The sequence below is a fragment of the Phacochoerus africanus genome, chromosome 2, assembly GCF_016906955.1.
Source record: "Phacochoerus africanus isolate WHEZ1 chromosome 2, ROS_Pafr_v1, whole genome shotgun sequence".
In the NCBI taxonomy this organism is placed as follows: domain Eukaryota; kingdom Metazoa; phylum Chordata; class Mammalia; order Artiodactyla; family Suidae; genus Phacochoerus; species Phacochoerus africanus.
The window spans coordinates 118163842-118191188 of NC_062545.1; the positions used below are offsets into that span (position 1 = coordinate 118163842).

Below are 27347 nucleotides of genomic sequence, written 5' to 3' on the forward strand. Positions count from 1 at the left end.
CAGTTAACTCTTAGCCTTAGTAAGTTTGACCTTGAAATGTATAGTTTGGAACATATCATTGAGAATTAAGGTCATCCATATTGGGTCATTTTTTAATAGATACAATGGCTATATCTAGACTGATAATTTCTCTTAACTCCATAAGTCTTATGATGTCAAGTTAGAAGATGGATCAGGACACACTGAACTATGGTTCTGGCAGGGTTTTTCAATTCTAGAAAGAATGGCAGTGATTGCTAAGAAGAGCACTACCACTTTGTGTATGAGGACTCTGAGGGCCAGAGAGAGCTTGATTTTGACAGGTCATATAGTTCATTGATGACAGAGCTTGGAAAGAATACAGGTTCTTGACCTCAGTCCAGTCCTGTTTATCATTTTTCTCTGCTTCCTGCACCATAGCTAAGGACCATTTGTGCCCCAGTTCAGGAGCCCTGGTGGGGGACTTATAAAATACACCTGTTATCTTCTTCCCTCCTACAAAGAGCATGTGAGGCAGATGACATTGCTTCAAGGGAGATTTTGACCTATCCAAGATCACACATTCAAGGCAATGAATGAGTGAGCCAAGACCAGAACTTAGCTCTCCTGACTCCAGGATCTCTCTGTATACCACAGCTCCCTCTTTGCCAGTGATGTAGCTACAGAGAATACAACATAGCCTCTAGAATGACAAGATCATGACGGGACCTTTCAGACCAGGAAAAATCATTCAGCCTTCTGCGAAATTTGGAAACCTTTTGCCATATCCTTTAAGGTGAACAGCAAGCACCAGTTTTTACATTAATTTTTGCGGGGAGGTTACCCCCCAGCATATGGAAGTTCCCAGGCTAGGGATCGAACCTGTGCCACAGCAGCAACCTGAGCCATAGCACTGACAACACCAGATCCTTAACTGGCTGAGCCACAGGAGAACTCCTACATTGATTTTTATTACTAAAAAATATCTCCTTTTATGGTAATGACCTACATATTCATTCTTTTATTCAATAAGCCAACAAAAAAATTCCCTGCCTTCTTGCACCTTTACTAAAACAATTATCCTTTTCTATAACTGAAAACTTTTTTGAATTCTCGTCGGACTGGTATTAAGTTTTCTAAAGAAGGAAAATGTCTTTGCCCAAATTTTTATTTTTTTCATAGTCATATGGATTCAAATTACTTGAGGCTTTCCACATCAACATTCACCAGCACTAATCTTTTAAGCCTAGCCTTGTTGTCAAGTGCTGGTTCCTAGATACCTGCAAAAAAGAGTGAGGAATTCCCATTGTGGCTTAAGGACCCTATGTTGTCTTTGTGAGGATGCGGGTTCAATCCCTGGCCTCAGTGGATTAAGGTTTCAGCTTGCTACAAGCTGCCTAAGTCACAGATGTGCATCCAGTGTTGTAGCTGTGATGTAGAGCTGCAGGTGCAGCTCCGATTCAACCCCTAAGGGAAATCTATAAGTAGCTCATCACTACTAGCTAGGTTTGGCCATAAGAAGAAAAAAGTAGCTCATCACTACTAGGTTAGGTTAGGTCTGGCCATAAAAAAGAAAAAAAAAGTTTGATTGGTCTGTTTATGTTTCATTAAAATGAAAGTTGTAAGGGTGGGACGTACTGTTTGAGCTATCATGAGAAGGTTGTCAATATAGTTTTGTATATTATTTTTTTTCACTTACTGTATCACAAGCTTTTTTTCTCTGCAGTGATGTAGTCATTTTAAGGGCTCTGTAAATTCCGCTACTTGAAGGTATAATAGAGTTTGCAGAGGGCCAAGTCTGGCATTTGGCAGGACAGGGTTAATAAAATATCAAGGAAGCAAAAAATTCTCAGAAGTTATTAAAGATTTTTTTTTCGGTCTTTTTTGCTATTTCTTTTTTTTTTTTTTTTTTTTTTGCTATTTCTTGGGCCACTCCCTTGGCATATGGAGGTTCCCAGGCTAGGGGTCCAATCGGAGCTGTAGCCACCGGCCTACGCCAGAGCCACAGCAACGCGGGATCCGAGCCGCGTCTGCAACCTACACCACAGCTCACGGCAACGCCGGATGGTTAACCCACTGAGCAAGGGCAGGGACCGAACCCGCAACCTCATGGTTCCTAGTCGGATTCGTTAACCACTGCGCCATGACGGGAACTCCTTTTTTGCTATTTCTTGGGCCGCTCCTGCAGCATATGGAGGTTCCCAGGCTAGGGGTCCAATCGGAGCTGTAGCTGCCGGCCTACGCCAGAGTCACAGCAACGCGGGATCCGAGCCGCATCTGCAACCTACACCACAGCTCACAGCAACCCCGGATCATTAACCCACTGAGCAAGGGCAGGGATCGAACCCACAACCTCATGGTTCCTAGTCGGATTCGTTAACCCACTGCACCACAACGGGAACTCCTAAAGATGTTTTTTAATATGAATACACTAGGAGTAGACCGGAAAATAATCTAGTCTGTGGGAAATTTGTGTATAGGATCTATTTTTGAAAGTCCCTGGTTTCCAGTTTTGTTGATGCTTTGATTAAATGCTGGATCCCTCTTGTTTACTTCCTATTCAGTTTCAGGTTAGCCTTCAGGTTTGGAGACTCAGAGTGAATTGGACCTACTGAGGTAAGGAGTTGTAACTATGTTTTGATTAGTACATCTTGGATTAGACCGCTGCATGATTTGAAAGACCAGTGTCAGAGAAATAAACTTTAAGCCAGAAAACATAAAACTCCATTAACAAACTCTAAAATTGTGGACATTCAAGAGTCTGAGATGTATATCTCCCTGTTTTGTTTATGAGCCACTTATAGATTTACTCAGAGCTACTGATTGGTGACTTAGAGCCATGGAAACAGCACAGAAGTATTGGAATGTGACTGCTGGCCATGCTCCCCTGCCTTTAGGAACCCCCACAGAGGGATGGGGCATTAGTAACTGGTACAGTCCTTGACCAGCTGAGGCCTCCAGATCCCCTGGCTGACCTACAGCTTTAGGATCACCAGTGTAAACCCTGCATTCAGGTTATGACCAACTAAATTATTTTCTGTTTAGTGAGCAAATACTTTAAATGTAATTTACGAAAGCAAATTATTTCTCACATTAGGGAATAGTTTGTGAACTTAATTGTAAATTACTGGGTAGCTTGTCATTTTAGATTGTGTATCCATAATTTTTAGTTGGTTTTAAAATTAGCATATATAAAGTATTTTATTCATTGAACCTTTTAAAAAGCATGTATAGCAAGTTCATTTAATACTGTAGTCATACATTTCCAAGGTAGAAGCATTAATATGTTGCTTTCTGATCAAATAAAAATGTGGAGAACATTTTCCTCTTAGCCTTCATGATCCTTTTTTTTCTGACTGTAAATCATAGAAGCAAATGATTAAGTAGACAGGTGAAGAGGAGGAAGTTGCAAATAAAATAGGCACTTACATTTATTGTGTTTGCAAGGTTGTTTTTGAGGACAGCGCATGTTTCTTGAGACCTTGTTTCTTGCCTGTTTTATAGAGCTCTGGCCTCTTAACAGCACTGCTTTAATGACTTCTTGTGGGGCTCTTGGTTTATGTTAGCACTGACTGTGGAGGGAAGAAAGAGGTCAGGTTTCACAAGGAGGCTATAGACTTGTAAAATCCTACCCAACTGGCAGAAACAAAGTCCACATCAAGGAGAAAGGAAGATTTGCATAAGAACACAAGATGTTCTTCCATTTAAATAAGAGTAGAATGTTTTGATAATGCTAAAACTAGTTCCCGAACCTTCCTTGTAAGGGGGATCTAACATTCCTTGTAAAGGACTTATTCATTTACTCAGCTTAATGCCCCACTTAAAAAAAAAATTAAAATGGAAAAACAAATACTTGCTTGGAAGCAAAGTTTAAGACTCTCATGATATTTTGTATTTGTGCATGCTTTTCTGAAATGTCTTAAGTTTTGATATAGATTTTTATGTGATTTATTTTTAATTGAAAGGTAGTTTTTATTCAGATGTTGTTTTTCTCATAATTTTCAGATTGAAGGCACTGATTGGGGAGAGAATCAAGCATCCATTGATCATATGTGGTAGCTTACCCCCCAAGGAATGATAAGCTCGAAGCACTAAAAAGGCAGATATAAATTAAGAGAGATTTTATCAGGTAGTGAAACAACAGTAGAAAATTTATGCAAAGTCTCCCTTCAATCCATGTACCATAAAAGCACATAAAATTTATTTTTGAATATCATCTCTTTTTCTTAATTATGTGTCTTTGTAGAAAAAAACATAAGTACACAATTGCATAAGTACGTAATTCTATAGCAAGAGATCTTCTTGTAGTCTAGTCCCTGTTACTTCATCATTGAAGTAGGGGATCTGATCCTTTTCAAATAATTTATCTGTTCACATTAAAAATGGGAAAATTGGAGTTCCCTTTGTGGTGCCCTGGAAACAAATCTGACTAGTAACCTTGAGGCTGTGGGGTCAACCCCTGGCCTCGCTCTGTGGGTTAATGACATGCCATGAGGTATGATGTAGTTTGAACACACAGCTAGGATCCTGCATTGCTGTGGCTGTGGCGTGGGCTGGCAGCTGTAGCTCCATTTAGACCCCTAGTCTGGGAACCTCCATATGCTGTGGGTGCAGCCCTAAAAAGCAATAAATAAATAAATAAATAAGGGAAAACTATTTCTGTTTCTCTGTACTTTATGTAAGCTCTACATAGTCTGGCTTAGTAGGAAAAAAAAGAAAATTTTAAATCTTAGAATACCTCTACCTTTGTTAGGGCTTTAAAATTTATTATAATTTTATAATGGCCACTAACAACCTTTGTTTAATTATAAGTTATTTTTCCAAAAACAAAACCAGTGTATTCATAGCAAGACATCCTATAGATATTACTACTTCGAGTATTGTCGCAAAGAGTTTACTAGGTGCCAAGAAGTGCCTGAACACATGCTCATATGTATTGTGTGTGTGTGTATACACATGTATATGTATGTATAATTTAATGTTCTTACAATAGTCTTCTATAGTATTATTATCCTCATTTTGCTGGGGAAAACTGAGGCTTGAAGTTGGGTAACTTCTCAAAGGCACATAGCTCATGCTTATAAAGCTGTGATTCTAACCCAGATCTATATAGATTTTAATATCTGCGCTCTTAACCATAAGGCTATGCTGCTGTACCATCTCTCTGTGTTTACCTAAGTTATGCCTTCCTGGATTTTATTCCTGATTATCTTGAAACCAGCTAAGATTAATATTTTACCTTAGTCTTAATATCCTTGACCTCAGTTTTCTAAGACCCTAAATGAAAATAGAAGTTATCCTGTGGTGCAATGGATTAAGGATCCAGCATTGTCACTGCAGTGGCTTGGGTCACTGAACCCCCCAAAAAGGGGGAAAAAAGATTGTAAAAATGGTAAACACTATTTATCCTAAACTTATTCCACCAGAGCCTCAGAAGTAGGAAATCCTTTACTAACTTTACATGTTAACATATTGCAATTTTTATAGGCCACTATTACAAAAAAACCTCATAGATATCTTTTTTTAAATCTTAACAATAGCCTAACATCTCAATCATTAGTTTAAAATCAGGATGAATAGATATTTGAAATGGTTGACATCATTAATCCCTGGACTCATTTTGCAGTTTCCCAGTCTTCCATCGCATGGCCAGTTTCTTCTTGTTCTCATCCGGTGAGAATCTGTGATGGTGATTCATCAGTCCATCTGGTCTTGCTTCCTGTGTTCTCTGTTCAGACACCAGAGTAGCCCCCAGCCTTCCTGGTGGATGAACCAGAAACCTCCGAACCATTTGTGTCTTTCCTTCTGTTTCCCTTGGACATCTTGTGGCTAAATCATGTTCAGTGATAGCCATTCTTGTATGATCCACTCCCTTCCATTCCTGTAATCTGTGCCATCACTCAAACCCCACAACTACTTTCTCCTCCACTTTCTAATATCCTCTGATTTAGAGAGCCTTTAAGCCCTGTCTCTATATAAGTTTTTGATTTTTAGGTGATCAAATATATGTACATGGGCTTAGAACTAGGAGAATAATGGTAATGAAATAGCTAATCTTCCCAAGAGGTAAACTAGTTTGTTTGTTTGTTTTTGCTTTTTAGGGCTGCAGCTGTGGCAAATGGAGGATTCCAGGTTAGGGGTCTAATCGGAGCTACAGCTGCCAGCCTATACCACAGCCACAGCAACACCAGATCCAAGCCTCGTCTGTGACCTACCCACACCTCACAGCAATGCCAGATCCTTAATCCATGGAGTGAGGCCAGGGATTGAACCCACAATCTCATGGTTCCTAGTCGGATTTGTTTCCACTGTGCCACGACAGGAACTCCATAAACTAGTTTTCTTAAAATAGATTTTTTTATAAATTATTTGATTCCTAAATAAATCTTAGACTGAGATAGTATGATTCAGTTTATATGCAGGCCTATCTTTCCTTTCTTTAGCAGGTTCCTAGAAAGGAAATACTCCTACTTGAGATTAGGGCCATAGCTTCCAAATCCTAGTATACCGGAGTCTAAAGATGTTACTTGTTTTGGAAATTTAGAAATTTAACACATATTCTTACACAGCTAGAAAGTCAATGTTTATGAACTTCTATCAGAGCAGCAAAATTGCTTGGAAGTAGAACCAGTAGTTTTTACCTTTCATAAACAGTTTGGGCATCTCAAGGTTTTACTCATGAGAGAACTCACTTAGGACATCTAGAGATTCCCTGGATTCAGATCCCACACTCACACCTTGCAGAGCCTTGAGCAAGTTACTAATCTCCTTGTGTCTCAGTTTCCTGAACTGGAAACTGGGGTATTGATAATTAGGAGGATTAAGTAAATTAGAATATGTGGTGTACTTAATGTGCTGGCTTGCAATAAAATATATGTTAAGATCTTTTTATTTCTGTCATTGTTATAACCTCTAGTACATGCTTTCATAATATTCCACAATGTATTCCATAATTTTCTTTCATAGCATTTATCACAGTTCCAAGTTCCTGTGTATTTGCATAGTAATTTAGTTAAATGCCTTTCTCCATTGCTAGACAAAAGATTCCAGAGGGTAGAACCTTTTTTAGTTTGTTCATCATTGGATCCTAGGCATTGAGTAAACAGTTGCTGAAGGAATGAATGAATGTAGAAGAGATTAGTCTAAAAATGTTCTCAAATATGAGTGATTAAAATCTTTTTCTGGATTAAGGAGACAATTAATCTGGCCCATTATTTTATGAATAATGGCATGTTAACCCTGTCATCATGGTTAACTTCAAATAAAATGAATGGTTTGATTGTAAAGATAATGGGATTGATGTTAATGTATGATTTATGGAGATTAACTCCTTTGTATCATAGTTTTCTGCATATCTTAAATAGCAGAAATATTCACTTTTTTATATAACTACATTGACTACTTACTGTTGCATCTTACCATGTAAATAGTTTGGAGTAATTGATGCCAGTAATTCTTTTTTTTTTTGGTTAAAGTTAGCCAACAAATCTCATTTATTAAGAATGTATGCAGTCAAAAAGTTAAAAATATGTAGTTGATATAAAACATCAGTTACTTTTGATGTAGCAAACGCGTATCTCTTCAGTTTTTCTAGTAGTTAGGCAAGCAGTTTAAAGATTTAGAAGGAGGTGTGGTAAGACCCAGTGCTTTTGGACAGCATTTAAAATTGAACATATTTTTTGTGAGATGTTGTCTCTGGTGGGTTTATTACTGTTATTTAAGAGGTTTTTTTTAATTTTAATTTTTTTTTAGGGCCGCACCTGCACCATATGGAAGTTCCTAGCTAGGGGTCGAATCTGAGCTACAGTTGCCGGCCTACACCACAGCCATAGCAATGCGGAATCTGAACTGTGTCTGTGACCTGCGCCATAACTCACAGCAACACCGAATCCCCAACCTCCTGAGCAAGGCAGGGATCAAACCCATATCCTCATGGACACCAGTTGGGTTCGTTTCTGCTGCACCACAATGGGAACCCCTATTTTAATTTTTTTTGGCTGCCCTCATGGCATGCAGAGTTACCAGGCCAGTGCTGGATCCTTAACCTGCTGCACCACAAGGGAACTCCTGTGGTGGTTTTAGTAGTAATGGGTTGATTTACAGGAACCTTTGAATTGATAGATGGAAGCCACCTGTGAGTCAAATGCAGCCCACATCGAACACTTGTTGTATGTCTTGAGGATGTTTTTGAAGGAAGGGAGAAGGGAAATGAGAGCAGGGAGACCAGACAAGAGACTGTTAAAATGATTCCAGTGAAAGATGTTGGGACAGGGATACAGGAGTAGATTTAATACATGTTTAGGGGGTTAAAACCAGTGAGAACTGGTGATTGAAGAGAGTGCAGGAGCAGTCATTAGTGTCCAGGTGAGTCGCTGCATATGAGTATGACAAACTGAGGTAGAGATATAGGCTGGGAGGAAAGAAGATAATTTCATTTTGGACACAATGAGTTTGAAGTGTGTTTTGTAAATTCTAGGTGAAGATGTCCAGTAGGCAGTAGGGTATAGGTATTAAGCTCTGAGCATGGTGACCCAAGCTAGAGATGTATTTTGGGGACTCCATAGCAGCAGGTGGATGTAGTTAAAGACTAAAAGTATGTGAGATCACCCAAGGAGAATGTGGAGGGAGAAGAGAACAGAGGTTCTCTGGAAGGGAGGGCAGAAGGAAAATGGAGTGCCTCTGAGAGGCAGCTGGGAAGGAGTCAGAGAAATAGGATGAGTGTATAGTGTCATAGACACTTTCAACATAATAATATGGGAAGAAGGCAGGTTAGAGGCATCAGTCAGAGGAATAAGGGGAGGCAGCTAGTTTATAGACTACTCTTTAGAGACATTTTGATGCCATGGGGAAGTGAGTGAATGGATGGCTGCTTGAGAAATTCTTGCTGTAAAGAGGCCTGGAGATTTGTTCTTTTTGCATTTCAATGGGGGGAGAGACTTTTATTTTTTATTTATTTATTTTTTCATTTATAATTATTTTTATTTTTTTCCATTATAGCTGGTTTACAGTGTTCTGTCAGTTTTCTACTGTACAGCAAGGCAACCCAGTTACACATACACATATACATACTTTTTTCTCACATTATCATGCTCCATCATAAGTGACCAGACAGTTCCGAGTACTATACAGCAGGATCTCATTGCTTATCCATTCCAAAGGCAATAGTTTACATCTGTTAACTCCAAACTCCCAATGCATCCCACTCCCTCTACCTCCACCTTGGAAACCACAAGTACATTCTCCATGTCCATGATTTTCTTTTCTGTGTAAAGGTTCATTTGTGCCATATATTATATTCCAGATCCAAGTGATATATGGTATTTGTCTTTCTTTTTCTGACTTATTTCACATAGTATGAGAGTCTCTAGTTCCATCCAGGTTGCTGCAAATGGCATCATTTTGTTCTTTTTATGGCTGAATAGTATTCCATTGTGTGTATATACCACATCTTTTTTTAAATTTTTTTATTACTCAGTGAATTTATTATATTTATAGTTGTATAATGATTGTCACAATCCAATTTTATAGATTTCCATCCCACACCCCGAGCACATCCCCCACCCCCAAAACTGTCTCCTTTGGAAACCATAAGTTTTTCAAAGTCTGTGAGTCAGTATCTGTTCTGCAGAGAAGTTCATTGTGTCTTTTTCTCAGATTCCACATGCCAGTGAAAACATTGATGTTGGTGTCTCATTGTATGGCTGACTTCACTTAGCATGATAATTTCCAGGTCCATCCATGTTGCCAAAAGTGCCAGTATTTCATTCCTTTTAATGACTGAGTAATATTCCATTATGTACATGTACCACATCTTCTTGATCAACTCCTCTGTTGATGGACATTCAGGTTGTTTCCATGTCTTGGCTGTTGAAAATAGTGCGGCAATGAACATTGGAGTACATGTGTCTTTGCAAGTCATGGTTTTCTCTGGATAGATGCCCAGGAGTGGGATTGCTGAATCAAATAGTAGTTCTGTTTTGAGTTTTCTGAGGAATCTCCATACTGTTTTCCACAGTGGTTGCACCAATTTACAATCCCACCAACAGTGTAAGAGGGTTCTTTTTTCTTCACACCCTCTCTAGCACTTATTGTTTGTAGACTTTTTTTTTTTTTTGCTATTTCTTGGGCATATGGAGGTTCCCAGGCTAGGGGTCTAATCGGAGCCACAGCCACCGGCCTACACCAGAGCCATAGCAACACAGGATCCGAGCCGCGTCTGCAACCTACACCACAGGTCATGGCAACGCCGGATCACTAACCCACTGAGCAAGGGCAGGGACTGAACCTGCAACCTCATGGTTCCTAGTCGGATTCGTCAACCACTGCGCTACGACGGGAACACCTGTTTGTAGACTTTTTGATGATGGCTGCATTCTGGCTGGTGTAAGGTGGTACCTCATAGTGGTTTTGAGTTGCATTTCTCTAATAATGAGTGATGTTGAATATCTTTTCATGTGTTTTTTGGTCATCTGTATGTCTTCTTTGGAGAACTGTCTGTAGATCATCTGCCCATTTTTGGATGGGGTTGTTTTTTTTTGGTATTGAGTGGTAGGAGGTGTTTCTAAATTTTGGAGATTAATCCCTTGTCAGTTGATTCACTTGCAAAGATTTTCTCCCATTCTGTGGGTAGTCTTTTCATTTTGTTTAGGGTTTCCTTTGCTGTGCAGAAACTTTTAAGTTTGATTAAGTCCCATTTGTTCATTTTTGGTTTTACCGTCATGACTCTAAGATGTGGATCTGAGAAGATGTTGCTGTCATTTATGTCAGAGAGTGGCCTATGTTTTCCTCTGAGTTTTATAGTATCTAGGCCTTTAATCCATTTGGAGTTTATTTTTGTGTATGGTGTTAGGCAGTGTTCTAATTTCATTCTTTTCCATGTGGCTGTCCAGTTTTCCCAGCACCACTTCTTGAACAAGCTGTCCTTTCTCCATTGTATATTCTTGCCTCCGTTGTCATAAATTAGTTGGGTATAGGTGTGTGGGTTTAATTCTGGGCTTTCTGTCCTGTTCCACTGATCTGTATTTCTGTCTTTGTGCCAGTACCATACAGTTTTGATGATTGTTGCTTTGTAGTATAGTCTTAAGTCAGGGAACTTGATTCTTCCAGCTCCATTTTTCTTTTTCAGGATGTCTTTGGCTATTCTGGGTCTGTTGTGCTTCCAAACAAACTTTAAAATATTTTGTTCAAGTTCTATGAAAATGTCCTTGGTAATTTGATAGGGATTGCATTGAATCTGTATATTGCCTTACGTAGTATAATCATTTTGATAATATTGACTCTTCCAATCCAAGAGCATGGTATGTCTTTCCATCTATTTGTGTCATATTTGATGTCTTTCATCAGAGTCTTATAGTTTTCAGAGTACAGGTCTTTTGTCTCTTGAGGTAGGTTTACTCCTAGGTATTTTATTCTTTTGGATGTGATGGTAAATGGGATTGCTTCCCTAATTTCTCTTTCTTTTTTTTTTTTGTCTTTTTGTCTTTTTGTTGTTGTTGTTGATATTTCTTGGGCCGCTCCCGCGGCATATGGAGGTTCCCAGGCTAGGGGTTGAATCGGAGCTGTAGCCACCGGCCTACGCCAGAGCCACAGCAACGCGGGATGCGAGCCTCGTCTGCGACCTACACCACAGCTCACGGCAACGCCGGACCGTTAACCCACTGAGCGAGGGCAGGGGCCGAACCCGCAACCTCATGGTTCCTAGTCGGATTCGTTAACCACTGCGCCACAACGGGAACTCCTAATTTCTCTTTCTGATCTTTCACTGTTAGCATATAGAAATGCCATCGATTTCTGTGTATTAATTTTGTATCCTGTGACTTTGCCAAATTCATGGATGAGCTCTAACAGTTTTCTGGTAGAGTCTTTAGGATTCTCTAGGTATAGCATCATGTCATCTGCAAATATTGATAGTTTTACTTCTTCCTTTCCAATTTGGATTCCTTTTATCTCTCTTACTTCTCTGATTGCTGTGGCTAAGACTTCAAAAACTATGTTGAAGAGTAGTGGCGAGAGCAGACATCCTTGTCTTGTTCCTGATCTCAGCGGGAATTCTTTTAGCTTTGCACCATTGAGAATGATGTTAGCTGTGGGTTTGTCATATATGGCCTTTATTATGTTGAGGTAGGTTCCCTCTATGCCCACTTTCTGAAGGGTTTTTATCAGAAATGGTGTTGGATTTTGTTAAAGGCTTTTTCCACGTCTGTTGAGAGGATCATAGGGTTTTTCTTATTAAGTTTGTTAATGTGGTATATCACACTGATGGATTTGCGGATATTGAAGAACCCTTGCATCCCTGGGATAAATCCCACTTGATGATGATGTACAATCCTTTTAATGTGTTGTTGGATGCAGTTTGCTAGTATTTTGTTGAGGATTTTTGCATCGATGTTCATCAGTGAAATTGGCCTATAGTTTTCTTTTTTTTTTGTGGTATTGTTGTCTGGTTTTAGTATCAGGGTGTTGGTGGCCTCATAGAATGAGTTTGGGAGTGTTCCTTCCTCTGCAGTGTTTTGAAATAGTTTCAGAAGGATAGGTGTTAGCTCTTCTCTAAATGTTTGATAGAATTCACTTGTGAAGCCATCTGGTCCTGGACTTTTGTTTGTTGGAAGTATTTTTAATCACATTTTGAATTTCAGAACTTGTGATTGGTCCATTCAACTTTTCTATTTCATCTTGGTATAGTCTTGGAAGATTGTACTTTTCTAAGAATTTGTCCATTTCTTCTAGGTTTTCCATTTTATCTACATATAGTTGCATGTAGCAGTCTCTTATGATCCTTTGTATTTCTGTGATGTCCATTGTTACTGCTCCTTTTTCATTTCTAATTTTATTGATTTGAGTCCTCTCTCTTTTTTTCTTGATAAGTCTGGCTAAGGGTCTATCAATTCTGTTGCTCTTGTCAAAGAACCAGCTTTTCATTTCATTGATCTTTTCTATGGTTTTCTTCATTTCTATTTAATTGATTTCTGCTCTGATCTTCATGATTTCTTTCCTTGTGCTAACTTTAGGTCTTGTCTGTTCTCTCTGGAGCTGCCTTAGATGTAGAGTTAGCTTGATTATTTGAGCTTTTTCTTGTTTCCTGAGGTGGGCTTGTATTGCTATAAACTTTCCTCTTAGAACTGCTTTTGCTGCATCCCATAGGTTTTGGAGTGTCATATCTTTGTCGTCATTTGCTTCTAGGTATTTTTAATTTCCTCTTTGATTTCTTCAGTGATCCATTGGTTGTTTAGTAGCATGTTGTTTAGTCTCCACGTGTTTGTGGTTTTTGCAGTTTTTTTCTTGTTGATTTCCAGTCATATAGCATTGTGGTCAGAAAAGATGCTTGATATGATTTCAGTTTTCTTAAAGTTACCAAGGTTGGATTTGTAGCCCAGGATGTGATCAGTCTTAGAGAATGTTCCATGTGCCCTTGAGAAGAATGTGTATTCTGTTGCTTTTGGATGGAATGTCCTATAAATATCTACTAAGTCCATCTGGTCTAATGCTTTATTCAGGGCCTGTGTTTCCTTATTGATTTCTGTCTGGTTGATCTGTCCATTGCTGTAAGTGGGGTGTTAATGTCTCCCACTATTACTGTGTTACTGTCAATTTGTCCTTTTAAGGTTGTAAGCAGTTGCCTTATATATTGTGGTCAACCTATGTTGGGTGAATAGATATTTAAAATTGTTATATCTTCTTCTTGGATTGATCCTTTGATCATTAGGTAGTGATCTTCCTTGTCCCTTAAAATATTCTTCATTTTAAAGTCTATTTTGTCTGTTATGAGTATTGCTATTCCAGCTTTCTTTTGATTCCCGTTTGCATGGAATATTTTCTTCCATCCTCTCACTTTCAGTTTGTATGTGTCCCTAGAAGTGAAGTGGGTCTCTTGAAGACAGCATATATATAGATCTTGTTTTTGAATGCATTCAGCCAGTCTGTGTCTTTTGGTTGGGGCGTTTAGTCCATTAACATTTAAGGTAATTATTGATATGTGTGTTTTTATTGCCCTTTTATTAATTGCTTTGGATTTGTTTTTGTTGCTCTTTTTTCTGCCCTTATGTTGTTCTCTCCTCTTCTGGTTTGATGACTATGTTTAATGTTGTATTTGAGTTGATTTTTCTTATTTGTTTGTGTATCAATTGTACATTTTTAGTTTGCAGTTATTCTGAAGTTTTGATGTAAGAGTCTCTATATATAAGAGATTGTTTTAAGTTGTTGGTCTCTTAATTGCAAGTGCATCTCCAGTGTCCTGAATTTGTACCCTCCTCTTCTCATGATTTATTATTTTGGTGGCATAATTGTGCATGGATGATTTTGTATCTTTACCGTATATATACCTTTACTGGTGAGCCTGTCATTTGTGGTATTTTTGTTTCTGGTTGCAGCCTTTTCTTTTCTGCCTAGAGAAGTTCCTTTAGTATTTATTGTAAAGCTGATTTATATACCACATCTTAATCCAGCCACCTGTCGATGGACATTTGTGTTATTTCCATGTCTTGGCTATTGTGAATAGTGCTGCAGTGAATAGGGGGTGCATGTGTCTTTTTCAAGGAAAATTTTGTCTGGATATGTACCCAAGAGTAGGATTTCTGGGTCATATGGTAGTTCTATATATAGTTTGCTAAGGTACCTCCATACTGTTTTCCATAGTGGTTGTGCCAGAGGTGGGAAGAGACTCAATGATTGCTATAAGCTGAACGAAGGAGTCAGAAAAAGGAGAATTTAAATATGCAGGAAAGAGGTATTAAAACACAGCTATATCAGGTTCCCAGAGGTGAGGGCATGGGAAGAGGTTAGTACCCAGATGGAGGCTTTACAAACAGAAAAAGGAAACTTGTTTTTACTCCTGAGTCCTATTTTCCTCTTTCTCTTCAGTCTTAGAGGTACTGATGAAAGGTCCCAAGGAGTATCTGGCTTGGTCTTCTCTGGACAAAATTGTATGGCCAGCAAGTTGGTTCAGAAGGGACCGATACATCAGTTATGTTGAGTACAAAGGTGTTCTTGAGGACCTTTATAGAGTACTTGCTTCATAACCTGCTGAATACCAAAGTCGGATCAAGAAATATTCTTATAGCAGGTTAAGGACCTAACATGGTCTCTGTGAGGCTGTAGGTTCGATTCTTGGCCTCCCTCAGGGCATTAAGGATCTGGCATTGCTGCAAGCTATGGCATAGGTCACAGATACAGCTTGGATCCCATGTTGCTGTGACTGTGGCGTAGGCTAGCAGTTGCAGCTCCAGTTTGACCTCTGGCCCTGGAACTTCCATATGCTGCAGGTACAGCCTTAAAAAGGAAAAAAGAAAAGAAAAAAGAAATACTCTTAACTTCATGAATGTATTAACTAACCTTATTGTGGTAATCATTTCCCAATATATAAACGTATCAGACCTCAGATTTATACAATGTTGTTTACCTTAAACTTACACAATGATAAATGTCAGTTATATCTCAAAGCTGGAGGTGGGGGGAAAGAAACTAAATTAATTGCTGGCTAGAATAGAGAGGGGTTGGGAAGATGAGGGAAAGATAACTTCAGGATATGGAATTTCTTTTTGCAGTGATGAAAATATTCTAAAATTGATTATAGGCATGGTCACAAACTCTGTGAATATACTAAAACCCATTGAATTGTACACTTTAAATGGGTGAATTACACGGAATGTAAATCACATACACTGTGAATTATATCTCATTAAATCTGTTTCTCACACTCACCCTCCCCCCGTAAGTAAGTGAATACCCTTGCTGTGTTACAGGATACATACATTTAATCTTTTTGTTTTCATGCTTTTGTGACTCCAGAGTTCTAGCCCATTTGAAAAGTGCAAAACTAGTTTAGTTTATATAGTAAAAAAGCTTAGGGATTTCATAGACATATGGGTCTGGGAAAAAAAGAGGGAACTGCTCAAAGGAGAAAGGTAGTGGGGTCAGAGGCGTCATGTTGTTTGATTGGTTAGATCAGATTCAGAGTTAAAAAAGAACTCTCAAGTGCCTAAATTGTTGGAGGGAAATTACCAAAGGCAACAGAGTGATTATTCTCAATGACCACAACATTAATAAAAAATTGTATAATATGTAAAGAACCCTCACAATATTGGCCTATTTCATCTTTGTAAAAATCCTCTAAGAGAGGAGGGACAGATTTTTCTCTCTAAAAATAATGCCACTGGAGTTCCTGTCAGCGGTAACAAACCTGACTAGTATCCGTGAGGACTCATGTTTGATCTTTGGCCTCACTTAGTGGTTTGAAGATCCAGTGTTGCTGTGAGCTGTGGTGTAGGTCGCAGATGCGGCTCAAATCCTGCATTGCCGTGGCTGTGGCATAGGCCAGCAGCTGTAGCTCATATTCAACCCCTAGCCTGAGAACTTCCATATGCTGTGGGTGTGGCCCTAAAAAGCAAATAATAAGTATCAGAGATTTTTTAGAATTATAGCAAACAAAATAATAAAAAACATTTTCTTACTTCAAGCCTTGGTATTTGTACCTGTGAAACTGTACATTTCTGGTTACTTTGTTTAAAGACCTGATAGAACTGAAGAAAATTTTTAAAATTTCACTTTAATTCAACAAGTATTGTTTTAGTGCTGACTTTGTGCCATTCACTGACTTAAGGGTTCCTACAAAGAATATCACCCACCACTCGCCCTCACTGAGCTTAGAGTGTAGAATGGGGGGAAAGACTTGTGAATAAGTGACTCAAATATTGTGGGATAAAAATAGCAATAAGGGTCTTTATTGTATAGAAGTTGTAGAGGAAAAGGTCAGGAACAGCTTCCCAAAGGATGAGGCCAGCGAATGAGGCTTTAAATGATAGGATTTCATCAGGTGGACCGAGGGACCTAGAGTATTTGAAAGAGGGAATGCTAATATAATACTCAGAGGTATATGAGGTATATTCAGAGAATTATAAGTAGTTTAGTATTCGTGGAGGATAATTTCAAGTGGTTGAATACAAGATGACAGAATTATGCAGGTAGTAAATTCATTAGTAACACAAATCAAATTTGTATCTTAAGACTGTCACTTTGGAAGGTACCTCTGTAGGCAGGACAGATACTGCCTGAGACACTACTACAAGACTTCTAGGCAGTAGAACATAAAGGCCTGAATCAAAAATATTACTCTCTGAGTTTTGACTGTGGCACAGTGGGCTAAAAATCTGACTGCAGTGGTTCAGGTTGCTGCAGAGGCATGGGTTTGATCCCTGGCTTGGCACAGTGGGTTAAAAGGACACGATGTAGATCACAGCTATGGCTTGGATTTAACCCCTGACCCAGGAACTTCCATATCCACAGGTGCAGCCACAGAATAATAATAAAAACCCTATCAAAAAAAAGAGAGTACTATTAGGGATGGAAAGGAGTCAGATATGATACAGATAGATGGATAGATAGATATAGAGATTTAGCTCATATATATGGGTATGAGATAATACACAGTGAATTAGGTACTTGATTCATTGTGGGTTAATGGAAGAAGAAATTGTTCATATAGGGTTGGAGAAACTACTGCCTTATAAAGAGAAGTTAAACTTTATTAGATATTTTAGTCTGGAGAGGTAAATGCTGGGAAAGAGTAAGACAAAAATTCCCACTTTGAAGTCTGTAAATTGAATATAGACAGGATTATCAATGACAGCTAGAGCTAAAGGTCATCCCCTCACACATGGAAAAGGTAAATATGGAGTCAGTAAGAACGATGAATACTTCATAAAACAGGCATTAAACTTTTAAAAACTTAGGTCTTAATTCTACCCAAATATGAATGTATTTGGCAAAAGTTTAGTTAAGTAATGAATGATAAGCTTGTAGTGTTTTTGAGAAATCTGGCTCTTCTGAGTCTGAATTTGATATTTAAAAATGAGTATAACCATCCATTTCCTTATTTTTCAGTAGGTAGGCCTTCAGTTTGATAAAGAATGTGTGTAAATTGATTAACAAAGTGACTACAGAAGCAATTAAAAAGAAAAACTGTATTGATTTTCAGAGTTTGGTGTTGTTGAATAGTGATTCTTAAGCATTTTAGGCTCACTCTTTATGCTCTTAAAACTTGTTGAGGGAGTTCCTCCTATAGTGCAGTGGATTAAGATCTGACTGGTGTGGCTTGGGTTGCTGCGAAGGTGCTGGGTTCGATCCCTGGTCCGGCACAGTGGGTTAAAGGATCTGACATTGCTGCAGCTGCAGCTTGGATTCAGTCCCTAGCCAGGGAATTTCCATATGCTCCAGGTATGGCCATTAAAAAAAAAAACACCTTATTGAAGGCCCCAAAGAGTTTTTCTTTATGAAGATTAAATCTGTGGGTATTTATTATAGAAATTAAAACTGAGAAATTTTGAAAATATTCATTAATTTTAAAACATCAATTACATATCAACACCACACATTGAATGAAAAATAACTCTGTTCCAAAAACTTTAGTGAGATAAATGTACATTTTTCCAAATCTCCTTAATTAGCTTAATAGAAGACAGCTGGATTCACACACGCCTGCTTCTGCATTAGCTCTGTTGCTCTATCACCCTTCATGTAGCTTCTAGAGACACTGTATACTCAAGAGAAATGAAAGTGAAAAAGGCCAAGGCTGGTTGTCACAAAAATCCTTTTGACCTTATAGACCCACTGATAACGGCAGTTTAAGAAGTGCTGTTCTTGAAGAAGTAGGAATTTTTTGTGTATGTACACAAAGTATTAATTACTCCCCCCTCTTTGGAAGTAGATAATCCTAAGAATATTTTTACTGTTATTCACTGATTAGTTCTATACCTGTAAAGATCTCATTTATAGATTAATGAAGTCGAGTCTAAGGCAGAATTTGTTAAGTCTTCTGTGACATTTTACCCTTCCTAGTCTAATGAGATGTAAGTCTTCCAGCCCTTATTTTTCTTTTCCTTTTTTTTTTTTTTTTTGTCTTTTTAGGGCCACACCCATGGCACATGGAAGTCCCCAGGCTAGGGGTCAAGTCGGAACTGCAGCAGCCTGATCTACACCTACAGCCACAGCAACCAGGGATCCAAGCCACGTCTGCAACCTGTATCACAGCTCATGGTAACACTGGAACCTTAACCTACTGAGCGGTGCCAGGGATCGAACCTGCATCTTCATGGTTACTAGTCAGGTTCATTATTGCTGAGCCCACAACAGGAACTCCCATTTTTCTATTTTTTCTTCATAATTTGTCACTTTTTTGATGAATCATAAAGGTATGTATGTTTTTTGAACTAGAGTTTGAGGATGGAGAGTAAGGCTGTCATTGGCTCCCTTTCTTTATATCCTGGAATTCTAAGTATAGGGAAGGCAAGCCACATTGTCACCTGGAGTCTGGACTCCATCAAAATGTAAAACCATGAACACAGATGACCGGTTGCTGGAGGCTTGCCTAAAAGGGTAAAGAAGAATTATCTCTAGAAAATATCAACACTTCAAGATTTGTCTTTACTTTGGAAATACATAAGTCTAAAAATAGTCTCTTGAGTCTGTGTACCTTTATTTATCAGACACATCATTTTTCTTCCCTCTTTCCTTTCTCATTCTGCTCCATCAGTACCAACTTCACTTGATTCCAAACATGGAATGACAGGTTTCCACTAAGAAGTCTTCGTTTTCATTAAGATTCCTGGAGAATCTCTCCATTCTCATTGCCACCACCCAGTTCTGTCATTTCTATTTAAACAGCTTGTTGGTCTTTTGACTTGAAGCTCTTCTTTTTTCAATCCATTCTATGTTAACAGTACCTGATTGAATAATTTTTCCCAGACACTATTATTGTCATGACACTCCTTCTCTCGAAACTTTGCAGTGATGCCTTTCACTTTGTACCATGGTACACATGTTTTATCTCTACTCTCCTTCCACTTTTCCGTGAAACCTTAATCTGATTTATTCTACAAGAGTTAGTCCTGGCTGTTTCCTCACAGTCCTGTGTGCACACGCATACTGCTCATTTCTTCTGTGTTTGCCTTCATGTGACTCCTTTCACCTGGAATGTCCTGTTTTTCTCCTTCTGTCTAAACCCAATGGTTTCTTCAAAACAATTCAAAAACATTCCCTGTAAAAGGTTTTTACCAGACTAATCTGTCTTTGTTGATTCCCTCTCCTCTGAAATATAGTATATGAGGTTTGTGCCACACAGCTTAGTATATCACTGCATACCATTAGTTATTGTTTATTTTTGTTTCAGTTAATTTTTTGTCTTTTTTAGGTCTGCACCCGCAGCATATGGAGGTTCCCAGGCTAGGGGTCGGATTGGAACTACAGCCACTAGCCTATGCCACAGCCACAGCAACACCACGTCTGCAATCCACACCACAGCTCGTGGCAACACCACATCCTCAACCCACTGAGAGAAGCCAGGGACCGAACCCACGTCCTCGTGGATACTAGTCGGGTTCATTAGCCTCTGAGCCATGATGGGAACTCCACAGTTATATGTTATTTTTTTCTTGAAACGGATCTAAGTTTCTTGAGAAAATTTTTAGAACTTCATTTTGGGAAAGACCAAATTCCTTTAGGTGGGCAGCTGCCTGGTGGTTTTTCTAAAATTATTCCTTAATTTCTCTTTGTGCTTGTTGAGTTGGTCTTATGTCTGGGCAGGAGTTCAAGTTTGATAAATAGTATCTAGCATAATGTTATTTCCAAGTGTAGTATATAATAGTGTATACACTTATTCTGAATTTGACAAACTTTACCTTCTAGCTATTTCTGCATTTGAAGTTCAGCCCATTTCTGTTGAGGTCCAGGAAGGTGGAGTTGCTAGATTTGCATGCAAGATTTCATCAAACCCTCCTCCAGTCATAACATGGGAGCTAAATCGGACAGCTCTGCCTATAACCATGGACAGGTAAATTCAGCTTTTGTCTTTGAAGAGGATACAGGAGTAGTAAGAACTGTATCATAAAACCACATGGGGGAAAATCATTGTGGAGCTCATTTTCGTTTGTGGTCGCAATGCTCAATTTCTTAAAGACATTTCAAACTTAGGCAAAGAATTAGAATATCAGTCTATGGCACATGGGGTATAGTTACTGTGTCTTTTTGGTTTAGATAAGAATTCTGATACTCTGTCTTAGTGCCTAGTTCCTTACCTCAGATGTCTTTTCCAACCACGGGAGCAATTGATTACCTGGACTGCAGCCCAAGGATTTAGGAAACTGAGTTACTCTTTCACTGCTAGGGATAGTAGTGATGGTGTAAGGGTCTCCACTCTTTGCCATGGTAGTTGACCACCTCCATCACTACCTTCTGCTTCCCAACCCCCTCTACACACAAACACATGGACACACACACACACACACACACACACACACACACACACGCGTGCATGTTTACACTAGTGCCATAAAGATGGTTAGGGATTGGGGATCAAGAACTTGGCAGCAACTTCAGAAGTTTGATTCCTGTCCTGATGAGTAGCAATATTCCTAACTAGGCAAAAATTATTTGTTGAAATGGTAGAGAGCACTAAGATGGGAAAAAGTTATTCAAGGAAGAGCTTTTTAAAAAAAAAAAAAAAACTTACATTCCTCTATGTTGGAGAATACATAGATATTTATAAACAAAAAAATCAGGAATTTGAAAAAACTGCAAAGTTCAAGACCACTAGTTAGCTACTCAAGTGAGACTCTGTGTGTAAAATTACACTGTTTCACAAATCACATACAGCACATTTATGTTTTAGAGAGTTGTAGTAACCCAAATGAAAACAGTTAAACCAAGCTAATATTTAAAAGATCTTTAAAGTATTGCATCTGGCATTTTTAAAAGGTTGAGTATATTAATTCTTATTGTAGAATATATGTTAAGATAAAGTATAAAATCTGCAACGAAGAGTTTATTCATCTTTCTTTTCATAATAGGGTAACTGCCCTACCAACAGGAGTATTGCAGATCTATGATGTTCACCAAAGGGATGTGGGAAATTATCGTTGTGTTGCTGCTACTGTAGCCCACAGACGTAAAAGTATGGAGGCTTCTCTCACAGTGATTCCAGGTACCACACAGAACATTTTAGTTTTTTTACATTTTTTTATAATTTGTAGTTTTTAATTTGCCCAACAATTAAATTTCCTTCTCTGGCTGTAATAGTATCCAATAAAACAGTACTTTAACCTCATTAAACTTCTTGTAATTCATTAAAGTTATAATCTTCATCTATTTAAGTAGCCTTCTTTTTCAAACTAACTTGCTTTATATGTTAATGTCAAAATTTTTAAGACTGGAATTTTTTGTAAATACTACACTTTTGTTTTTACAATATGAAATACAAAAAGCTCACAAAAGAATAATAATAATCTATTTCCACCAAAATTGTCCATTGCCAATAAAAACATATTTCTTGCCAGTTTGGATTCTTTTGTTTTTAAGAAAAATTATAATTTGCATTTGTAGAAATGATGCATGCTTATCATAAAAATATTGCCTATAAAGTAAAACTAAATTTTTTATAGTAAACAGTAAAAAAAGCATAAAGATATGTTTTAAAATGTCCCTGGTTCTGTACCCAGAAATGATCATTGTTAATATTAAGTGAACATAATTTCATGTATTTTGCCATACATGAATATAGTTAGAAGGGAAACTAGCTAAAGAAATGAATATAGAGAAATACATGTATTTTATTAAAGTGGAATTATATATGGGTGCTAGGTAGTGTTTATTTTTAAATAATTAAATTGACTTGAATGTTGTTAAAGAAAACCTGGCCTAAAGATGTTGAACTTCACATGAATGTTTACTCTTCACAAGATGTATTACCTCCTAAAAGATCCTTAAATATTAAAAAAAAAATTTTAACATCGAGGTTGAAATTAGGTAGTATCTGCTAGCTTCTTGGTGTAAAGGATAAAGACAAAGGCTCTCTCACACTTGTTCTCTTCCCAGTGTCACATAAATTCCTAGCAAGATTAGCCAGAGCATTAAGACAGTGTTTGAACCTCAATTAAAAGTGGATGATATGGAAACAAACTAAGTGTCCATCAACCGATGAATGGATAAATAAAATGTGTCTTATCCATATAATTAAATACTATTCTATTATTATTATTCAGTAAAAAGAAATGAAGTACTAGTACATGCTCCAACTTAGATGAACCTTAGAAATAGTACACTAAGTGAAAAGCTGGTCACAAAAAGAGCATATAATGTATATTTCCTTTTTTATAAAATGTCTGGAGTAGGCAAATCCAGAAAAAGAAGGGTAGTTTAGTGGTCTCCAGGTTGTGGGAAGAGGAGACTGGGGAGTGACTGCTGATGGAATGGAGTTTCTTTTTGGGGTAATGAAAATATTTTGAAAATTGATTATGGTAATAGTTGTACAACTCTGAAAATACTAAAAACCATTGAATTATACACTTCAGATGGCTGAGTTATAGCTCAATAAAGTTTGTTTTAAAAAAAAGAAAAAAATGGAGTTCCCTTTGTAGCTCAGTGGGTTAGGAATCCAACATAGTGTCCATGAGGATACGGGTTCGATCTGGATTTAATCCTTGGCCTGCTCAGTGCAAGCTTCTGTGTAAGTAGCAGATGTGGCTCGGATCAATCCTGTATTTCTGTGACTGATGTAAGCCTGCAGCTGCAGCTCCACTTTGACCCCCTAGCCTGGGAACTTCCACATGTCGCAGCAGTGGCCCTAAAAGGAGTGAATAACTTCAGAATAGATGTTTTAACTCATTTAACTTATTATGTCTTATTTATAATTCATTTTTATATCCTGTCTTTTCCCTTGTAAAGGTAAGGAGTCTAAATCCTTCGACATACCAACCATTATAGCAGGTCCACAGAACATAACTACGTCCCTTCATCAGACTGTTGTTTTAGAATGCGTGGCCACTGGAAATCCCAAACCAATCATTTCTTGGAGCCGTCTTGGTAAGTCTTCTTAAGAAAAACAAGTCTTTTCCTTCAACTTTGTTCATACTAGTGAAACTAGTATCATGTTTATTTTATATACAAAACAAATGTTTCGCAATTATGTGGCTTTTAACTTTTTGGCATTTCAGTGCATAGAGGAAGGGTTTTAGTATAGAGAATTTTAAACTCTTTATGATAATGATTGTTTGGACAGTGATCTTTTGACATAATTTAAGTCATGTGTTACATTGTTTTAACTGAAGTATTCTCTGAAATAGATCACAAGTCCATTGATGTCTTTAATACCCGGGTACTTGGAAATGGTAATCTCATGATATCTGACATCAGGCTACAACATGCTGGAGTATATGTTTGTCGGGCCACGACCCCCGGGACACGCAACTTTACGGTTGCCATGGCAACTTTAACTGTCTTAGGTATGTTTTTTTTCCTTCTGCAATCAGAAGAATCTTAATTTTAGCATTTGCTTTTCTGTCTCATGGCTTATTTATACTTTTTTTTGAATGTTGTATCATTGATATGAAAGTCGATGTGAAATATTATAATCCACTGATGAATTTTAGGAGGAAAATAAAGCTGTGTGTTAAAATGTAACTAGAATCACTCTGAAGTTACCATCCTGTTTGCTTTTCTAACATTATGGTCCTTCTTATTTAAGCCTTCCTTTTATCTCCTCACCCACCCACAAATTCATATACCTGTTGACCAATCTAAAATTTTAATCTACTCATTTGTCTGTATGCATTCACAAGTGGCTGTGTATTGGGCTTAGTTAAGTTAGGATTATGGCATGTATTTTTAGTGTGTGTGTATAGATGGTCACAGTGGGGAAGGTCTGGGGTAAATGAATGTCTAACTGAGAACGCAGAGAAAAGACACCTGGAGTATGTGGCCTGTGTAGAGTGGAGGCAGTAGGCTCAGAAGGTCAGATAAATTCAGGGATGGGACTTAGGTCACTTGCTGTACTCTTCTTGACTATATCATTCCTGTTTGGGCCACGGAAATACTTTTCTTTTTTTCTTTCTTTAAAAATAGCTCCTCCTTCATTTGTCGAATGGCCGGAAAGTTTGACGCGGCCTCGAGCTGGCACTGCTCGATTTGTATGTCAGGCAGAAGGAATCCCCTCACCGAAAATGTCGTGGTTGAAAAACGGAAGGAAGATACATTCAAACGGGAGAATTAAAATGTACAACAGGTGGGCTACTGACTTTGCTACTACTTTAGATAAGATAAAATGGCTTTAGTAATTTCTATGTGAAATGGTTATAATTATAACATTAAATACCTAAATTGGTATTTTAACTAAAGCAAAATAAATAAGAAATTTACTTAAGACTATAACATTAGTATTCCAAAAATCCTTTTTTTTTTTTTTTTTTATATGTGGATCATGAAGGCGGTAGATTATAATGAAATGAATTTTGGAACCATTCCCCAGACCTGGGTTCCAGTCCTGATAAGCAGCTAGCTAGGTTGTTAACAAGCATGTTAACCCTTGAAATCTCAGTTTCTTATTTCATAAAGTGAGGAATTTAGAAGGAAATAATTAAGTCTCTAAGAGTTTGTCCACAATTCAAACTTAATGATTTTAAGAACTCATTTTTATTTGTATAAATATGAATGTTATTGTACCATTCTCATATGTTAAACAAAACTTTGAACAGTCTTGTTGACCTGAATTTTATGTAGTACAATGTGATAGAAATTAAGTGCTACCATAATTAATATATTTATTAATAAAAGCAAAATTTTAAACAGATTAAGCTGTCACCTAAAGTAAACAAGATTTGAATATAACAATACTTCACTTATATAGACTCAGAAATAAGAGTAATTGTCAGCAATTCATACAGATTTTTTAGTAAGGTTGTTGACACAGTTTTTTGTTCATAGTAACGTTTGTCATTTTATAATTGAGTGCATTTAGTAATGGTTTAACTTTATTTTTTGTCATTCTTAGAATTTTCATTGAAATAATTTTTTTCTTTCCTCAGTAAATTGGTAATTAATCAGATCATCCCTGAAGATGATGCTATTTATCAGTGCATGGCTGAGAACAGCCAAGGTTCTGTTTTATCTAGAGCCAGACTGACTGTAGTAATGTCAGAAGACAGGCCCAGTGCTCCCTATAATGTGCATGCTGAAACCATGTCAAGTTCAGCCATCCTTTTAGCTTGGGACAGGCCACTTTATAATTCAGACAAAGTCATCGCTTATTCTGTGCACTACATGAAAGCAGAAGGTAAGCAGTTTGAGGGAGTATTTAATTTTAAGTGCTACTTATTGTCAAGGATTTGTTTTCAATATAAATGATGTCTTCACATGTTTTCTGAAGTTCTATAGCATTCATCTCTTTTAGTAAAGTAATTAATATGTTATCGATATATTAGTTTTTTGCTAAATGTTGTATTATTATCTACTTTGTGTATATAAGCATGGTTTAAGCTTTTCTTGTTTAGAAGTAAGTGCTCTCTCTGCCTGCCAGAAGTTAGACTGGTGTACTTATGAATTTCATTTCAGCCAAGATATAACTTACCTAAGACTTACACCAGTTTAAGGATGCAGTTGCTTAGGATCCGTGGTGTAACCGCTTAATAAAATAATAAAGTGAACTGTGGTCACTATAGCATGTTATTTTTTATTTTATTTTTTTGTCTTTTGTCTTTGTTGTTGCTATTTCTTGGGCCGCTCCCGCGGCATATGGAGGTTCCCAGGCTAGGGGTTGAATCAGAGCTGCAGCCACCGGCCTACGCCAGAGCCACAGCAACGCGGGATCCGAGCCGCGTCTGCAACCTACACCATAGCTCACGGCAACGCCGGATCGTTAACCCACTGCACAAGGGCAGGGACCGAACCCGCAACCTCATGGTTCCTAGTCGGATTCGTTAACCACTGCGCCATGACGGGAACTCCATAGCATGTTATTTTTAAGGGGGAAAGTAAGTGTTGTCAAATTCCCTGTAATATGATTTTATATATTTTGAATATTTTCTGAAGTCTCATAGAACTCTCTAAAAATTGAGCAGGAGGAGTTCCCGTCGTGGCGCAGTGGTTAACGAATCCGACTAGGAACCATGAGGTTGCGGGTTTGGTTCCTGCCCTTGCTCAGTGGGTTAACGATCCGGCGTTGCCCTGAGCTGTGGTGTAGGTTGCAGACTCGGCTCGGATCCTGCGTTGCTGTGGCTCTGGCGTAGGCCGGTGGTTACAGCTCTGATTCAACCCCTAGCCTGGGAACCTCCATATGCCGCGGGAGCGGCCCAAGAAATAGCAACAACAACAACAAAAGACAAAAGACAAAAAAAAAATTGAGCAGGACACTCTGTATGTGTTATCTCATTTAATTTAAGGTAAAAGTCAAATCTGTCTTAAAATTTTTATTCAGTCCCATTTTTAGAATCTTTTTATCTTCACCACTTTCTTTTGGCAAAAAAAAACTAGAGGAAAAGGAAGAAGTAGTTATAAACCATAGAGATTTCACTATTGATTTCTCATAGCAACCATAGCAGAGGTTTACGTATTTTAGTTGTATATGCAAACAGCCT

At 37.9% G+C, this 27347-nt stretch overlaps 1 protein-coding gene across 1 annotated transcript in view; it reads left to right on the forward strand.

Annotated features, from left to right (window-relative positions):
- PRTG (protogenin) overlaps window positions 1-27347 on the forward strand; it is a 137619-nt gene that overhangs the window by 40577 nt on the left and 69695 nt on the right. Inside the window, 6 exon segments of the mRNA XM_047769440.1 lie at window positions 20632-20776; window positions 21792-21925; window positions 23665-23802; window positions 24063-24221; window positions 24841-25000; window positions 25800-26047. Coding sequence (XP_047625396.1) covers window positions 20632-20776; window positions 21792-21925; window positions 23665-23802; window positions 24063-24221; window positions 24841-25000; window positions 25800-26047 — 984 coding nt within the window.